The sequence below is a fragment of the Macaca fascicularis genome, chromosome X (assembly GCF_037993035.2).
Source record: "Macaca fascicularis isolate 582-1 chromosome X, T2T-MFA8v1.1".
Lineage (NCBI taxonomy): Eukaryota > Metazoa > Chordata > Mammalia > Primates > Cercopithecidae > Macaca > Macaca fascicularis.
The window spans coordinates 15447576-15463015 of record NC_088395.1 but is presented as its reverse complement, the minus strand read 5'-3'; the positions used below and the strand labels follow the sequence as shown (position 1 = coordinate 15463015).

Sequence of the window (15440 nt, the reverse complement as noted above, 5' to 3'; positions counted from 1 at the left end):
TTGAAATGGGCAAAACAGAGTACTGGACTTTTTACCAATACAGAGTATTCATGGTATGAGGTAAAGAAGTGACCAACTAATTCCAAGATGTCTGTTTTAGTACTTTTGTGAGGGCCTGGCTTAATTCAACACCACTCTTGGCTGAAAGATATACATGATGCTTGATGCCAATTGGTGATTCCAGTGGTGTAGCAGATTTAATATGTACCTGAGCTAGAACTTCCAGTCGGTCTGCGAGGTGATAGAATGCATTCCAAGCCTAGAGTAAGCAAGTAACAAAGGGTTAACCAACTAGGAAGTTAGAATGAGAATGCAGAGCAACTTTTCATTTTTCTCTGAGTTATATCTTAGCAGTGGGTTTCATTATTTTGTGGAAAAGTTTGTGCTCTCAGATGATCAGTATTAGTTTATGACAAAATAAAATATTCCATTGTTGGATAAAAATCCCTTGTTGTAGATTGTCTGGCTAGGGTTCACTGTCACATCCATGAGTAATCATGCCTCAGCAGAGATATTTATTTACTAAAGGAGGTCTTTCCTGATAGCCTGGTGCTGGCCTGCAGAGATTCTCAAGCCATACTATCAGGCTGTAGACTTGAGCTGTCCAGTACCGTAGCCACCAGCCAAATGTGGTTATTAAGCACCTGAAATGTGACTAATCCAAAGTTAGGTGTGCTCACAGTGTAAAACATAAACCAAATTTCAAAGACATCGTACAAAATAAAATGTGGAGCCCCAGCCTGAGCAATATAGTGAGACCCTGTCTACACACACACACACACACACAAACAGAGCCAGGTGTGATGGCACACACCTGTAGTCCTAGCTACTCGGGAGGTTGATGCAGGAGGATTGCTTGAGCCCAGGAGTTTGAGGCTGCAAAGAGCCATGAGTGTTCCTGTCTCAAAAAACAAACAAACAAACAAAATGCAAAGTCAACTTGATACTGATTACATGTTGAAATTACATTTTCTTGGATATATTGGACAAAAAATACATTGTTAAAATTAGTTTCATCTGTTTATTTTAGTGCAGCTACTAGAAACTTTTAAGTCACATGAAGCTCACATTATATTTCTGTTTTCCAAGGCTGCTCTAGAGGTAGACAAAGGCAGCTTGTGTAATATGAATTCAGTAAAGGTCATAAAATATCTCCAAGGACTCTCCAGTTTACAGTTAGAAATTCACTTATTTGGTTTCAATTAAATAAGTCTTTGCTACCAACCTCTCCTTTACTGCCACCACCACTAAAAATGCAGATATTTCCCAGGAAAAGTAACAATTTTCCAAGCTTTTGAACTCCTAAATCATTACTTGTCTTTAGTCCTATGGAACTACTTGCAGTTTGCTGAACAAGTCTTACTTTACCCTGTCTCCATTCCTGTGCTCACTACATACTTTGGTCTATAAACTCCTCCTTGTTCCTCAAAACGAGCTCAAAAATGGCCTCCACAGCAAAGCAGCTCTGACTTCTCACAGTGGTGTACTTGGCCCTTCCCTCTGCTCACACTGTGCCCGTATTTGCCTCTTTCACAGAACATTTTGCACTGCACCGTGGTTGTGGATCTACTAATCTGTCACCCTTCTAGACCGTAAGCTCCTTGATATTTTAATTTCACATTGTATCTCCAGCATCTAGCATAGTATTTGATATTTAGTAAGTTTTTGGCAAATGCTTGTTGAATTAATGAAAAAAAGATCAAGATCAAGTTGATGAATTTGAAGCCACTCCTGGTTCATGTTTTCTTTTTAGCTTCTGGTTTTCTTTACTTCTCCTATTCATCACCCATATTTTACATGTAATTTTACTTTTGGGGGCTGTGATATTTATGTAAGCCACCTTAAATAGAGCTTTGTCATTCTAATCTAGATGCTACTCACACAGGACAGGTGAAAGCCAAACTGGGGCTTAGCCCATGAGGATTCTGGGCTTTGCCCAGGAAAGAATCCAAGAGAGAGCCAGAAGTAGAAGAAAACAACTTTATTGAAGAGGCAGTATTACAGCTCCGGTGATGTTACTGCTCTGTGACTGCTCCTGCAGAGCACGACTACCCTGTAGGCAGAGACTGGCAGCTCAGGGCAATTTTGCAGTCATATTTATACCCACTTTTAATTACATGTAGATTAAGGAGCAGTTTATGCAGAAATTTATAGGGAAGGGTAATAACTTTGGGGTCATCACGTCATTGCCATGGAAAGGGGTGGTAACTCCCAGGTGTTGCCATGGCAATGGTAAACTGACATGGCACACTGGTGGGCGTGTCTGATGGAAAGCTGCTTCCCCCCACCCCCCAGCTCTGTTTTAGTTCATCCTCAATTTGGTCCAGGGTCAGAGCCCTACCTCCAGAGACGAATCCCTCCTCCTACCTTACTACCTCTCAGGAAGTAAAACATGGTGGACAGAGCTCAAAGCTCAGGACTTCGGGACATTCACAACAATGGGGGCAGCAGTGGATACATGGGCATCCCTCTGGCAGCTAGCGTTGTAACTTAAGAGAAACGGTGGCATGATTGCCCTCAGCAAACTTTCCAGTCAACTTGAAGTCTCCTGCCAAGAGGATGCTTTGTTTATAGAGATGTTTATAATCATGGAGAAACAGGTTTGTACTTTGTCTTAATAGTTTTTTTTTCTGTCTTATTTTGTTTATTTTTAATTATCATTGCATTTTAGAATGAACAAGAACCGGATCAACGGTGCTTTCTTTCTAAATGACCAAACTCTGGAATTTTTGAAAATCCCTTCCACACTTGCACCACCCATGGACCCATCTGTGCCCATCTGGATTATTATATTTGGTGTGATATTTTGCATCGTCATAGTTGCAATTACACTACTGATTTTATCAGGGATCTGGCAACGTAGAAGGTAAGATATTTAAAAGGAGTGATTGAAAGAGCATTTTCTTATTTCCTCATGACTTGGACAAATCAGGAGAAGATTTTCCTCTGGCTGAAGATGATGCCTTAAATTTGAAACTTTGAAAAAATTGGTGATTTTCAAAAATATCACTTATGCTCTTGTCTTCAGATATATTTGAGAGTCCAATGTCCCTTACTTAACTAGGCTCCTTCCACGACTACCTTTCCTTCTATTCTGTACCACATAAATGTTTCATATCCAGGCTTAATTTTAATATCTGTGTTGTGATTTTGTAAGCTGGGTATAAGGAGCTAAACAGACTTTTTGGGTAGGCAGAGTTAATCTTTGGTAGTCATCCACATCCAAATGCCAGCAGTTTCATAGTTCCATGCCTCCCTACCTTGGCTTACCTCTTGTTAGCCCAGTGCACGCGGACTACCATCTTGTCCCAGATGCTTTTGTACTGTTATACTTCCCTCCCTTTGATGGACACTCATCCCTTGTGTGCCTATGATATTGAATAGAGCTGTGTTGCTCGTGGCCTTTAAATCAACTCTCAGCACCAGAATCACCTGGAATACTCGTTTAACATGTAGGTTCCTTGGCCCTACTGCAAACCCACTAAATTAGAATCTCTGAAGGGATGCATTTTAATAAATACTCACGTTATTCTAATTCATTGAGTTTGAGAGCTTTCAATTTAATAATTTATAGGTAGAGTTTCACTTCTTGAGTTCATTTACTTAGATTCTGGGGGCACTTGCAAACTGCAATGTCTAAATTATTGATACTGCTTCAAGAGGGAATTTAAGACCTGTGGGGAAGTTACTGAGGTAGTGGAGAAGAAGAGGAGACAGGATTTCTCAGCATGATTTTGTTAACCAGTACCTCTAATCCAGGGGAGAAGTGGGAAAAATCCTCAGCTTTTCACTAGACTTTAATGCTTGTAAACCTTTCTTTCTGATACTAAGGAAGAGGAATTCTGGTAAGTGGTAATTACAGTGACATGCATTTGAAAATAACAGGGACATGGTTTTTAAAAGTGTCGGTTCCTACATGGGACATGTGGGATGTGTTTGGCTAAGTATGTGTTTGACTAAATGCTTCTCTTGAAGTTTACTACTTTCCATATTTCACCTTAGTAACTAACAGAAGGTAATAATTTTAAATCTTGGGCTTTGTCATTTTATTCACAAATGATAAGTAAAACGCTATGAAATAAATATGGTTTGTGTCTAGTCCTCAAATTAAATTCAAAGATTAGGATCCAGTTACACTTACCTGATTTTCTTGATGATCTTGGCATGACATGTAATGTAAAGAGACTTGGTACAAGATGTTCGTTTTGGTTTTTCTTTTGAAAATATTGAGAAATATTCTCATGCAATGCTTGAATACCTGTGTTTAATATTTTTGTTTTATATTAATCTTGAGATGCTGTGATTCTGTGTTCTAACAACTGTAACGTTAGTGAATTCACTCCATCTACTTGGTTTCTAATTTCCTCACTTGTACAATATAGTGTAGGAGTTAGAAGAATGGACTCTGGAGATAGATTGCTTAGACCCAATGTATTTATCTCTTAGATTCTGCCCTTGTATATAATCTGTTAACTGTATGGATATCAGGAAGCAAGCACAATAAGTCAGGGAAACTGAGCTTAGGAGAATATAATTTGTGGTGTTAGAGTCAAGCTGGAAGTTTATCTTTACTGTTTGCAAATAGATAACTTTTCTAGAGTGACAGTGAGGCGTACTGGAAATAATTAACTTGGTGGGATAAAAAGAGTTAATACATAGAGTGCTTAGAGTGGTATCTGGCACACAGTGAGTGCTCAGTAAGTGTTAGCTGTTACTGTTATTTTATGATCTTGCCATTTGCTGGTCTTTCAGCTAGTTTGTGCTGAGATTAGCTATCTCTTTCCTTCTGAGCAGATTCTGCAGTAATATAATAATTGAGTGTGTAGCATCATAATTTGTTGCCTGGGAGAAGTGAAGCTGTTGTCACAAACTTGCCTTCACAAATTTATTTCATGTTCAAACTGGGAAAGCAGATGGACAAATCTCTTGTGTAAACCGGGAGAGCGTCGATAATTAGCAAATATAATCAGGAAAATTATGACAACCTTCTGAAGATAAATTGTTTGTTGTGTTTTAAGTTTGACACAATTTGTGGTGGGTTTCTCCTGGACAAAATGTTCTTTCAAATGTGAGGAGAGGGTGCAGTCTGAAGTGGGGAGAGCCCTGAAAATTGCAGTGAAAGCCCTTTCTAATCATAGAAAAGATAGAAGTTGCCCCCAAAACCTTTAGTTTCAAGGAAGACGGTCAAAGGAATGTTCAACAATCTAACCCATACATTAGGTAATAATGAACATAGTTTTTGTGGTACAGAATCTTTTTTTTTTTTAAATTACACTTTAAGTTCTAGGGTACATGTGCGTAACGTGCAGGTTTGTTACATATGTATACTTGTGCCATGTTGGTGTGCTGCACCCATTAACTCGTCAGCGCCCGTCAACTCGTCATTTACATCAGGTAAAACTCAGAATGCAATCCCTCCCCCCTCCCCCCTCCCCATAATAGGCCCCGGTGTGTGATGTTCCCCTTCCTGAGTCCAAGTGATCTCATTGTTCAGTTCCCACCTATGAGTGAGAACATGCGGTGTTTGGTTTTCTGTTCTTGCGATAGTTTGCTGAGAATGATGGTTTCTAGCTGCATCCATGTCCCTACAAAGGACACAAACTCATCCTTTTTTATGGCTGCATAGTATTCCATGGTGTATATGTGTGTGGTACAGAATCTTAAACTTAGAAGACCTGGAAGGACCATGGGATTATCTAAGTCACCATTCTGCTTCTATGGAGAAGAGTGCCAGAGTCATCTAACACACATATATATATTTAAACTTACTATTGAGGAAATTTCTCAGCAAAGCTTTAGCAATTCTGTTATCTTTGCCAATAACACCATTATATTAGTTATTCAGGGACACTGAGTGGCAAGTATGCAACCAATGGAGCCCAGACTAGGTAAACTCAAATACCAGCTATTCCCTTTACCTATATAATCTTAGTTGAGTCACCTGATTTCCAGGGATCTCAGTTTCTCCCTCTGCAACAGGGAGATGATGTTTCACAGGGCTTTCATGAGGATTGACTGACATAAATGTGTATAAAGTACCTAGGATATAGTGTGCAGTAAATAAACAGTAATTATTATTATCCAAGATCAGCTTAACCTATTGCTATGATTAAGAGGTGCTGGGAAAGGATCTCTTTTCCACCAAGATATTGTGGAAAATATCTTGGTATTTTCCATCATACTGTAGAAACTTCTCCAATTCACCAGCTCATTGCTTGGATTTTATTAAATGCTTGTTTTATTTTATTAAGGTGGTGTTAACAAATAAAAGTTGTATATATTTATGGTATATAAGGTGATGTTTTGATATATGTATATATTATGAAATGGCTAAATCAAATAATTAACATATTCATCACTTCACATACTTATTTTAGGGGAGGAGATCACATACTTAATTTAGGGGGCAAGCATTTAAGATCTACTCTCTTAGCAATTTTCAAGTATGCAGTACATAATTATTAACTGTAGTCATCATGCTGTACAGTAGATTGCCCAAACTTATTCGTTTTGTCTAAGAGAAACTTTGTGTCTTTGACCAACATCTCCCCCCACCCACGCCAGCTCCTGGCAACCACCATTCTACTCTCTGCTTGTATAAATTCAACTTTTTTAGATTCTACAAATAAATGAGACCATGTGACATTTGTCTTTCTGTGCCTGGCTTACCTCATTTAGCATACTGTTCTTCAGGTTCATCGGTATTGTCACAAATGTCAGGATTTCCTTCTTTTTGAAGGCTGAATAGTATTTCATCGTACCACATTTTCTTTATCCATTCATTCATTGATGGACACTTAGGTTGATTCCATACCTTAGCTGTTGTGAATAGTGCTGGGTTGAACGTAAAAGTGCAGAAATTTCTTTGATATAATGGTTTCAATTCTTTTGGGTATATACTCAGAGTGGGACTGCTGGATCATATGGTAGTTTATTTTTTATTTTTTGAGGAACTTCCATACTGTTTTCCATAATGGCTGTACTAATTTACATTCCCTGCAGTAGTGTACCAGGGTTCCCTTTCCTCCACATCCTCACCAACGCTTGCTATGTTTTGTCTTTTTGATAATAGGTATTTTAACAGGTATGAGGTGGTATCTTATTGTGGTTTTGATTTGCATTTCCCTGGTGATAGTGGTATTGAGCATTCTTTCATGTACCTGTTGGCCATTTGTATGTCTTCTTTTGAAAATTTTCTATTCACATCCTTGCCCATTTTTAAATTGGGTTATTTGTTTTCTTGTTATTGAGTTGTTTGAGTTTCTTATGTATTTTTGGATATTAACTCCTTTGCTGTGCAGAAATGTTTTATTTTGATGTAAATTCCATTTGTCTATTTTTGAATTTGTTTTTGTGCTTTTGGGGTCATTACCCAGACCAATGTCATGGAGCTTTTCTCCTATGTTTTCTTCTAGTAGTTTTACAGTTTCAGGTCTTATGTTTAATTCTTTAATCTATTTTGAGTTGATTTTTGTATTTGGCGTGAGACAACAATCCAGTTTCATTCTTTTGCATCTAGATATCCAGTTTTCCTAACACCTTTTATTGAAGAGATTGTTCTTTCCTCATTGTGTGTTCTTGCCACCTTTGTTGAAGATCTGCTGGCCATAAATGCATGGATTTATTTCTATCCTTGCTGTTCTGTTCCATTGGTCTATGTGTCTGTTTTGATGCCACTACCATGCTGAATAAACACTTTTTTAAAATGCAAGTAATCCTATGAGGTCTACTGGTCACCACAATAGTGGTGAATTGGTTAACCAGCTCTCTATCTAAAAAATACCCTGATTTGTAGCATTTGCCAGTTTCCCATCAAGGCTGAAAAATTCTGAGTATTTAGCAATCAGCCCTTGAAAAGCCGTACCAGCCAGATGTAGCACACCATTACAGCTGCCACCTCTTTGTGAAGTACCTAGAAGAGGTTGCTTCTTTATTGCCCTCTAGTTGAGAATAGCAGTTTGTGGAAATGAGAGATTCGTTGAAGGAAAAAACTTGGAGAAGTGATTTTTAAAATTTGGGGCAACAATCAGGGACCAGAACAAGTGGGAAGGCAACCAAGACGAACTGCATATACTTCACAATAATGTCTCTACTAGATTTAGTGTCTAGCCACAGCCTAGAAGTAGATATGTTAGTTATATGGTCAATTTTATGATGGTAGTGATAATAATGATGGTGATAGTGATAGTGATGGTGATGATGGTGATGGTGATGAAGTTGATAATGTGATGTGTGTTTTAATAGAGCACTAAACTAAGACTCTTGGTTTTGGTTTCCAGTCTCAGGCTCTGGCATTTGTTAGCTGTGTCTTTGAGCAGGTCACATAAGGAAAATGATGACAATATTTTCTTAAATAGTGTAATGATGAGAAGACAAAATCAGAGAATATACCTAGTGGTTTACATGCTAGAAAGTGCTATATCTATTAAAGTTACTAGCATGATCATAAAAAGCAGTTATAAAGTGCTAATTTTATATAACCTGGAACTTTGTGGTTTATAAGGAGAGTCATGGACACAGCACAATTTCAGATTTACATGTACATACTAGAATTGATATTGAATCCAGTATATAAATAGACTGTTATAATGTTAGACCTTAATTGGATCTAAGATCACAACTGGGTCTTAGGAAGGGACCTTAACAATGATTCAAGTCCAACCCTCCAGAAACCAGAGCCCAGATAAGTAAAAATATTTTATTGTTTTATTGACCATTCATTCTGTGATAGGAGCTATAGTATGTATTGTAGATGAGACAAACATAAATAACATGGATGGTCCTTGCCTAGAAGGAGATTATAATCTTATAGTAACAAAGCCAGGTCAAAGACTTAGGACATAGAACCCTAGCTAATGCTCCCAGCTGAGTAGAGTCATTAGTAAATTTGCTTGGTTTGTTTCTAGTTATACTTCTATTCCCATAAGGTCAATAGTAAATAAAAATGCATTTGGATTTTCACAAATCTTGTTTTTCACACAAGGGGATGTGGCTCAGTCAACACTTTTACATCCTGAAACTTCACATTCTTACAAAGTCTTAATTAAATGAATAGTCTTAAAAATAGAGCTGTAAATAAAATGAGAATGTCATAGCGAATATAGCAAGTGTTTTTCTTTGTTGTTCTTAAATATACATACCTGATAAAAATCTAATGTAAGTGTGTTGAGTAAAGCCTGGGGAGAGTAAATAGAGTTCTAGGTCAACTCCTTTCACCAATCTTGTTTCATTCTGAAAGACAAGTTACTCTGCATATTTGAGTGTCAGTTCCTTCATCTGAAAAACAGGGATGAGGCACGTAGTCGTGGTTGAGTGGTTAAAACAATGGATTTGAAAAACAGTGATAATAAAATATGCATAATATCGCAGTAAGAATTAAGTGAGATGGTGTATACAAAACGCCTAGTCTGATTTCTACCATGTAATAAATACTTAATATTATCATTAGCATTATCATTGCTATTATATGGCACATGTAAAGCAACTTGCCTACAGTCACATGGTTAAAAAGTAATAGTAACAGGATTTAAAACCAGATAGGTTTGATTTCAAAGTCCATCAATCTCACTGTGCTACAGTGCCCCCTCAAATCATTCCAGTAACCCTATTTTCCCCCAGAATCATCCAGAGTGATTCTGAGGACAGTCTCAATTCCCCAGTAATTGATTCTGTCCTGTTTGAAAATCATATTTGTCTGTCTTTTATTGTCTTTCTGGCTATGCTTGGATCTTGGCTCTTTAGCTTTATTTACTTATTTATTTATTGAGACAGAGTCTCGCTGTGTCACCCAGGCTGGAGTGCAGTGGCACGATCTTGGCTCACTGCAAGCTCCACCTCCCAGGTTCACGCCATCCTCCTGCCTTGGCCTCCCGAGTAGCTGGGACTACAGGCGCCCGCCACCACGCCTGGCTAATTTTTTTGTATTTTTAGTAGAGAGGGGGTTTCACCATGTCGGCCAGGATGGTCTCGATTTCCTGACCTTGTGATCTGCCCACCTCGGCCTCCCAAAGTGCTGGGATTACAGGCGTGAGCCACCACACCTGGCCTCTTTAGCTCTATTTTTTTTTTTTTTTTAAAACGGAGTCTTGCTTTCTTGCCCAGGCTGGAGTGCATTGGTGAGAACTCTGCTTACTGCAACCTCCACCTCCCGGGTTCAAGCAATTCTGTTGCCTCAGCCTCCCGAGTAGCTGGGACTACAGGCATGTGCCACCGCGCCTGGGTAATTTTTGTATTTTTAGTAGAGATGGGGTTTCACCATATTGGCCAGCCTGGCCTCGAACTCCTGACCTCAGGTGATCCGCCCATCTCAGCCTTCCAAAGTGCTGGGATTACAGGTGTGAGCCCCCATGCCCGGCGGTCAGCTCTATTTTGTTAGAAGGGAGACAGAAATACTCTTTTTGCTTTTGGCACCTTTACTTTATCTTAAAACAGAGCAAACCCTGTTCCTCAACATCCCCTAGCTCTGAGGGCCACACCTGATACTTCTTTTCTCCCCTCTTTTGCCCCTCTTCTCTCTATATTTATGAGATATATGAGAGATATTCACTCTCAGGGCTCCTAGGAGCTCGTTCCAGGTATTTTAATCAGTTTTTTCATCCTCTTCCTGAATCCCCTGACATTGCAGGAATAGCATAAGTAATTAACACTTGATTTTAGTTTTCAGGAAAAAGAACTCATGTTTTTAGCAGAACATCAAATCAGAATGATCCAGAAAGATAGTTAAGTTTTATTATTCTTAGTAAAAGCAACGCACAGGTAGTGAATCAGTTTATTACAGCAAACACTATGAAACGTGACAAAGTGATACATTACTGTTAGATAACCTTTGAGCTGCTTATCATGTCCACCAAGCAGCAAGTTCCTGACACTGCAATTTGTAAAGTCCAGCAATGCCAGGACTCTGCAACTGGATCTAAGGTTGTAAAAGAACAATATGCACCTAATTTGTCACTGACACAGCTCAGTTTGATAAATTTCCACAGCAATTCCCCTTGGAATCTTTTTGTTTGAGATATTGTTCTTCTTCTAAAGAAGAAAAACTTGTCCTCATTTGTTTACATCTTCCTTTTTAGTTTTTCCCCATTCATTTGTGATGCCTGATGAATCATTTTTCCTTGTTGCTGGGAAGGGGGAAGCGAGATTCCTTGTAATGATCATGTATGTCTAGCTCTTTGTCATTTTTCTTCTGACTCCATAAATACTTTTTTTATTAACTGAAGAAACTGGAAAATAGGCACCGGCAATCATTATTTCTAAGACTATTGTTGCATTGCCACCTACTTCAGAATGCTTCCTTTACTAAAATGTTTGTAATACAGGTTTCATACTTAACATATACAAATATCAGGGTAAAATTTTGCTGTCCACAATCTATTTATTGTTGTGGAAAATTATTCACTCCGAGCCCAGTGAGGAGTGATTTTGGGGGAATTTACATGAGATAGCCATTTTTAATGATAATTTATAGACATTTGCTACTTACAGTTTCATCTTTAGAAGAAACATTCCTCTCTCTTATAAAGCATTAAAATGGGGAGAGGGAGGATAAGTGTATATGGCATTTTTCCCTTTCATTGAATTCATTTTAGGACAAGAACTGTATTTCTTCCATACACATAGTAGACACTCAAAATGTAGCTGTTAGTGAATGTTGGATAGTATGAATGGAAGTGATGTGATTGATGGTTATAGAATGTCGATGTCCTTTGCTTTCTGGAGGATGTGGAAAGTGACAATACACCTATCTACAGGAAGAGGAACCAAAGTGTTTTAATCCTCTGGTGGGTAATTTCACCTGGGAGGATCCTCTCATCACATTAAAATCTATGTCCACCCCAACCCATGCTGATTGCTGATTGCTGATGCTTGGCATGGCCAGTGCTGTGTCTTCACCCCAAGGATGGAAAAATATAGCAGCCTGTCTTTCACTAGGTCTCTAGGACCACAACTCCTGACTTTCAACCCAGCATTGGGCCAGAAGTTTTATTAATAAATGTTTAAAATGTGGCATCTGCAATTCAGTGATTGCCTATTGTGTCTAATTGTGATATTTAATGGTGGCATATGCAATGATAAAATACTTTCAAATGATGACATTGGGATCTACAGAATGGGAATTCTACTTTATCTTTGTTTTAAATGAACAACTATTTGAAATTATTTAATAAACCATCAGCAAAGCCTAAAATACAAGAGATATAAGAAATTTCTTGTGTGTAAAATTCCCTTCCTTCTTTCCTTCCTTTCTTCCTGCCTTCCTTCCTTCCTTCCTTTCTTCCTGCCTTCCTTCCTTCCTTATTTCTTGTGGTAAAGCCCATTCAAGGTCTACCTAGGGCTACTGCCTGAGTAACTTTACCTACAACGTTAGTCCATACATACATACATCTAATTGTTCAGTCTACCATCTATCATCTGTCCATCCATCCATCCATCCATCCATCCATCCATCCATCCAGTCAGCCAGCCAGCCATTAATTTATCATCTAGCCAACCAGCAATTGAACTACATTCATTTATTATTTTATACATCCACCCTTCATCATTTGTTCAGCCACCCACCCATCTTCTACCCATCCATATATTTATTATCCAGCCAGTCAGCCATTAATCTACTTTCATTGATTCATCCACCCATAGAGTTGAATGCCTACTCTGTGCTGAGTCCAGATCAGCTGTTTTGCAAAACATTTTTAAATTTGGATTTTTCTGATTAAGCTCCTCATTATGAGATTCAGGTCAAAACAAATTGGAAGGGGTGGGGCTGGAACACAGGAAAAACATATATGTGATTTACTCAGTGTATCACATCAGGACAGACTTGTCAGTTTTTTTCATTGTTGGAAATTTTCACTAGATTTCTCTTTTGGCAAAATACAAGTGTCTTTTTATAATTAATATTTTGCTTATGGGGGTGATATCTTGAGACCATGTGAATATCCTGTTCTCCAACCATCCCTCACATAATGGTTTAGTATCCATTGATAATCATCATCAGAATCAATTATTATTATAGTGGTGAGTTTCTGTTCCTATTACTCTTTCTATATTCGTTGGCATTCTTCTATAAAAAAAGGGCTTTCTCTTTTCTCCACTTTCTTCCACCATCTTCTTTAAAGCACATTCTCATGCAGGACTAATAAGAATTCCATCTCAGTCATCATTGGGGTACCTTCACCATCTCCTCACCTGTTAGAGACTCACCAAGGTCTTGAGGGACTCCCATAGTGGTGGGACTTTACCCTGGTCACCACTGCAGTGCCTAACATCTCAGCCAGATGATCTCTTCGTTTCTGCTATTTGGCATTTCCACAAATTCGTGGGACAAGAGAATCCTTTGCAAGTCCAGGAGCCTCATGCCTAACATCATTCCTCTATGGTGTCACCATGGAGTGGTGCTCCAGCATCCAACCTGTGATAAGCCTTAGGGAAACCCCTCCTTCTTTTGGTTGCCTAGAGGCACCCACCTCTCTTTTTTCTTTTACTGCATGATATCAAACATAATTGTCTCATTGTTTTAGTCTTTCACAAAAGACAGGAAAACCCTTTGAATTTGAGTCTACAGTTTTCCACACTCCAAAGAAATATTACAGATCTGCATATTACTTGGGTTGGAGTGAGCAAGGTCTACAAAGGGTGAAACTATGAGAAACTCAAAAATTTATCCTGTCATATGGAATTTTTGGAGTGACCTGGAATTATAACTACAGGTTGTAAAGTAGTTAGGGAAAATGTGCTCTGAGTTCCGAAATTGTGACTTGCAAATTAACACAACTATTTTGTAATGAGTAGAGCCAAGCAGCAATTTCTGAAGTTATAGTACTTATTTTCTACCAAGTAATGTTAATTTGCTTTCTGATAGCTCATTTCTATTTGTTTTTCACTCAACATTTTCAGACCATTAATTTGTCAAATCCCATGAGAGGAATTTATTACTTTTAACAATTCAATTGTTATTGAGTTGTTCTCCTAGAGATGGATTTTAAACTTGCGAATTTACTATACATTTTATTCACATTACTTCATGCAATTTGTGTGTGTGAATGTCTATGTGTATATATGTACATATACACTCATATTCATTCATATACATATTCATCTATATTGATTTTAGTATTCTAAATAAGACCACTTGTTTTGATCACTATGTATATGTCATCTATACAGACTTCTCATCTTGATAGTATCTTTTCACCTCACCAACTCTTTATGGTCTTTGAAATTTGTTTGAAAATTACACAATATCATTAATTATTTCATTGTTCTAAGGTTCCTATTCCCTTCCTGTTCTCCATGTTCGTACAGAAGACCATATGCAACCATGGTTATGGTCCTTCTAGAAGCCAATCACTCTTTTTTATGTGCTTTTAGAAAGAACAAAGAACCATCTGAAGTGGATGACGCTGAAGATAAGTGTGAAAACATGAACACAATTGAAAATGGCATCCCCTGTGATCCCCTGGACATGAAGGGAGGGCACATTAATGATGCCTTCATGACAGAGGATGAGAGGCTCACCCCTCTCTGAAGGGCTGTTGTTCTGCTTCCTCAAGAAATTAAACATTTGTTTCTGTGTGACTGCTGAGCATCCTGAAATACCAAGAGCAGATCATATATTTTGTTTCACCATTCTTCTTTTGTAATAAATTTTGAATGTGCTTGAAACTGAAAAGCAATCAATTATACCCACAAACACCACTGAAATCATAAGCTATTGGCGACTCAAAATATTCTAAAATATTTTTCTGACAATATAGTGTATAAATGTGGTCATGTGGTATTTGTAGTTATTGATTTAAGCATTTTTAGAAATAAGATCAGGACTATATATATATTTTCACACTTCAAAGACCTAAGGAAAAATAAATTTTCCAGTGGAGAATACATATAACATGGTGTAGAAATCATTGAAAATGGATCCTTTTTGATGATCACTTATATCACTCTGCATATGACTAAGTAAACAAAAGTGAGAAGTAATTATTGTAAATGGATGGCTAAAAATGAAAGTATTGATATACAGGGTAGAATTTTATCCTGTTATCACACCAACAGTTGCTTATATATTTTCTGAATATCAGCCCCTAATAGGATAATTCTATTTGTTGACCATTTCTACAATTTGTAAAAGTCCAATCTGTGCTAACTTAATAAAGTAATAATCATCTCTTTTTGATTGTATGACTGATTGCGGTCTGAAATTTATTTTCACACTGTGGAACATAGTCTTGTTTTTATTGGTTATCTTTAGTCTGCTCTACAGCCCTAGAAATGAATTATTTTTGTTGTGTGTATCCTTGTTTGAAGACACCTTGTAGTTTTTAGGTTGATTCTATTTCCAGATAGGGCATGAATAATTCTAAATTCTAAGAACAAGGATTATACATTTATTAATGAAAATAAAATTTGCTACTCAATTTCCCACCACTATCACCCATAGTTAA

The 15440-nt window shown here is 37.7% G+C and overlaps 1 protein-coding gene across 8 annotated transcripts in view; it reads left to right on the top strand.

Moving 5' to 3' along the window:
* Positions 1-15177, top strand: part of CLTRN (collectrin, amino acid transport regulator) — a 53032-nt gene extending 37855 nt beyond the window's left edge. For 4 of the 8 annotated variants that reach the window (XM_074029073.1, XM_074029074.1, XM_074029075.1 and 1 more), the window contains 2 exons: positions 2672-2866; positions 14368-15177. In XM_074029073.1, the coding sequence (XP_073885174.1) occupies positions 2672-2866; positions 14368-14524 (352 nt within the window). In that variant the 3' untranslated portion in view covers positions 14525-15177. Of the gene's footprint in view, positions 1-1536; positions 1593-2671; positions 2867-14367 lie in introns of those variants that run through there. The other 4 variants (XR_012429822.1, XR_012429824.1, XM_074029076.1 and 1 more) reach the window with 2 other exon arrangements.
* Positions 15178-15440: the final 263 nt, after the last annotated feature.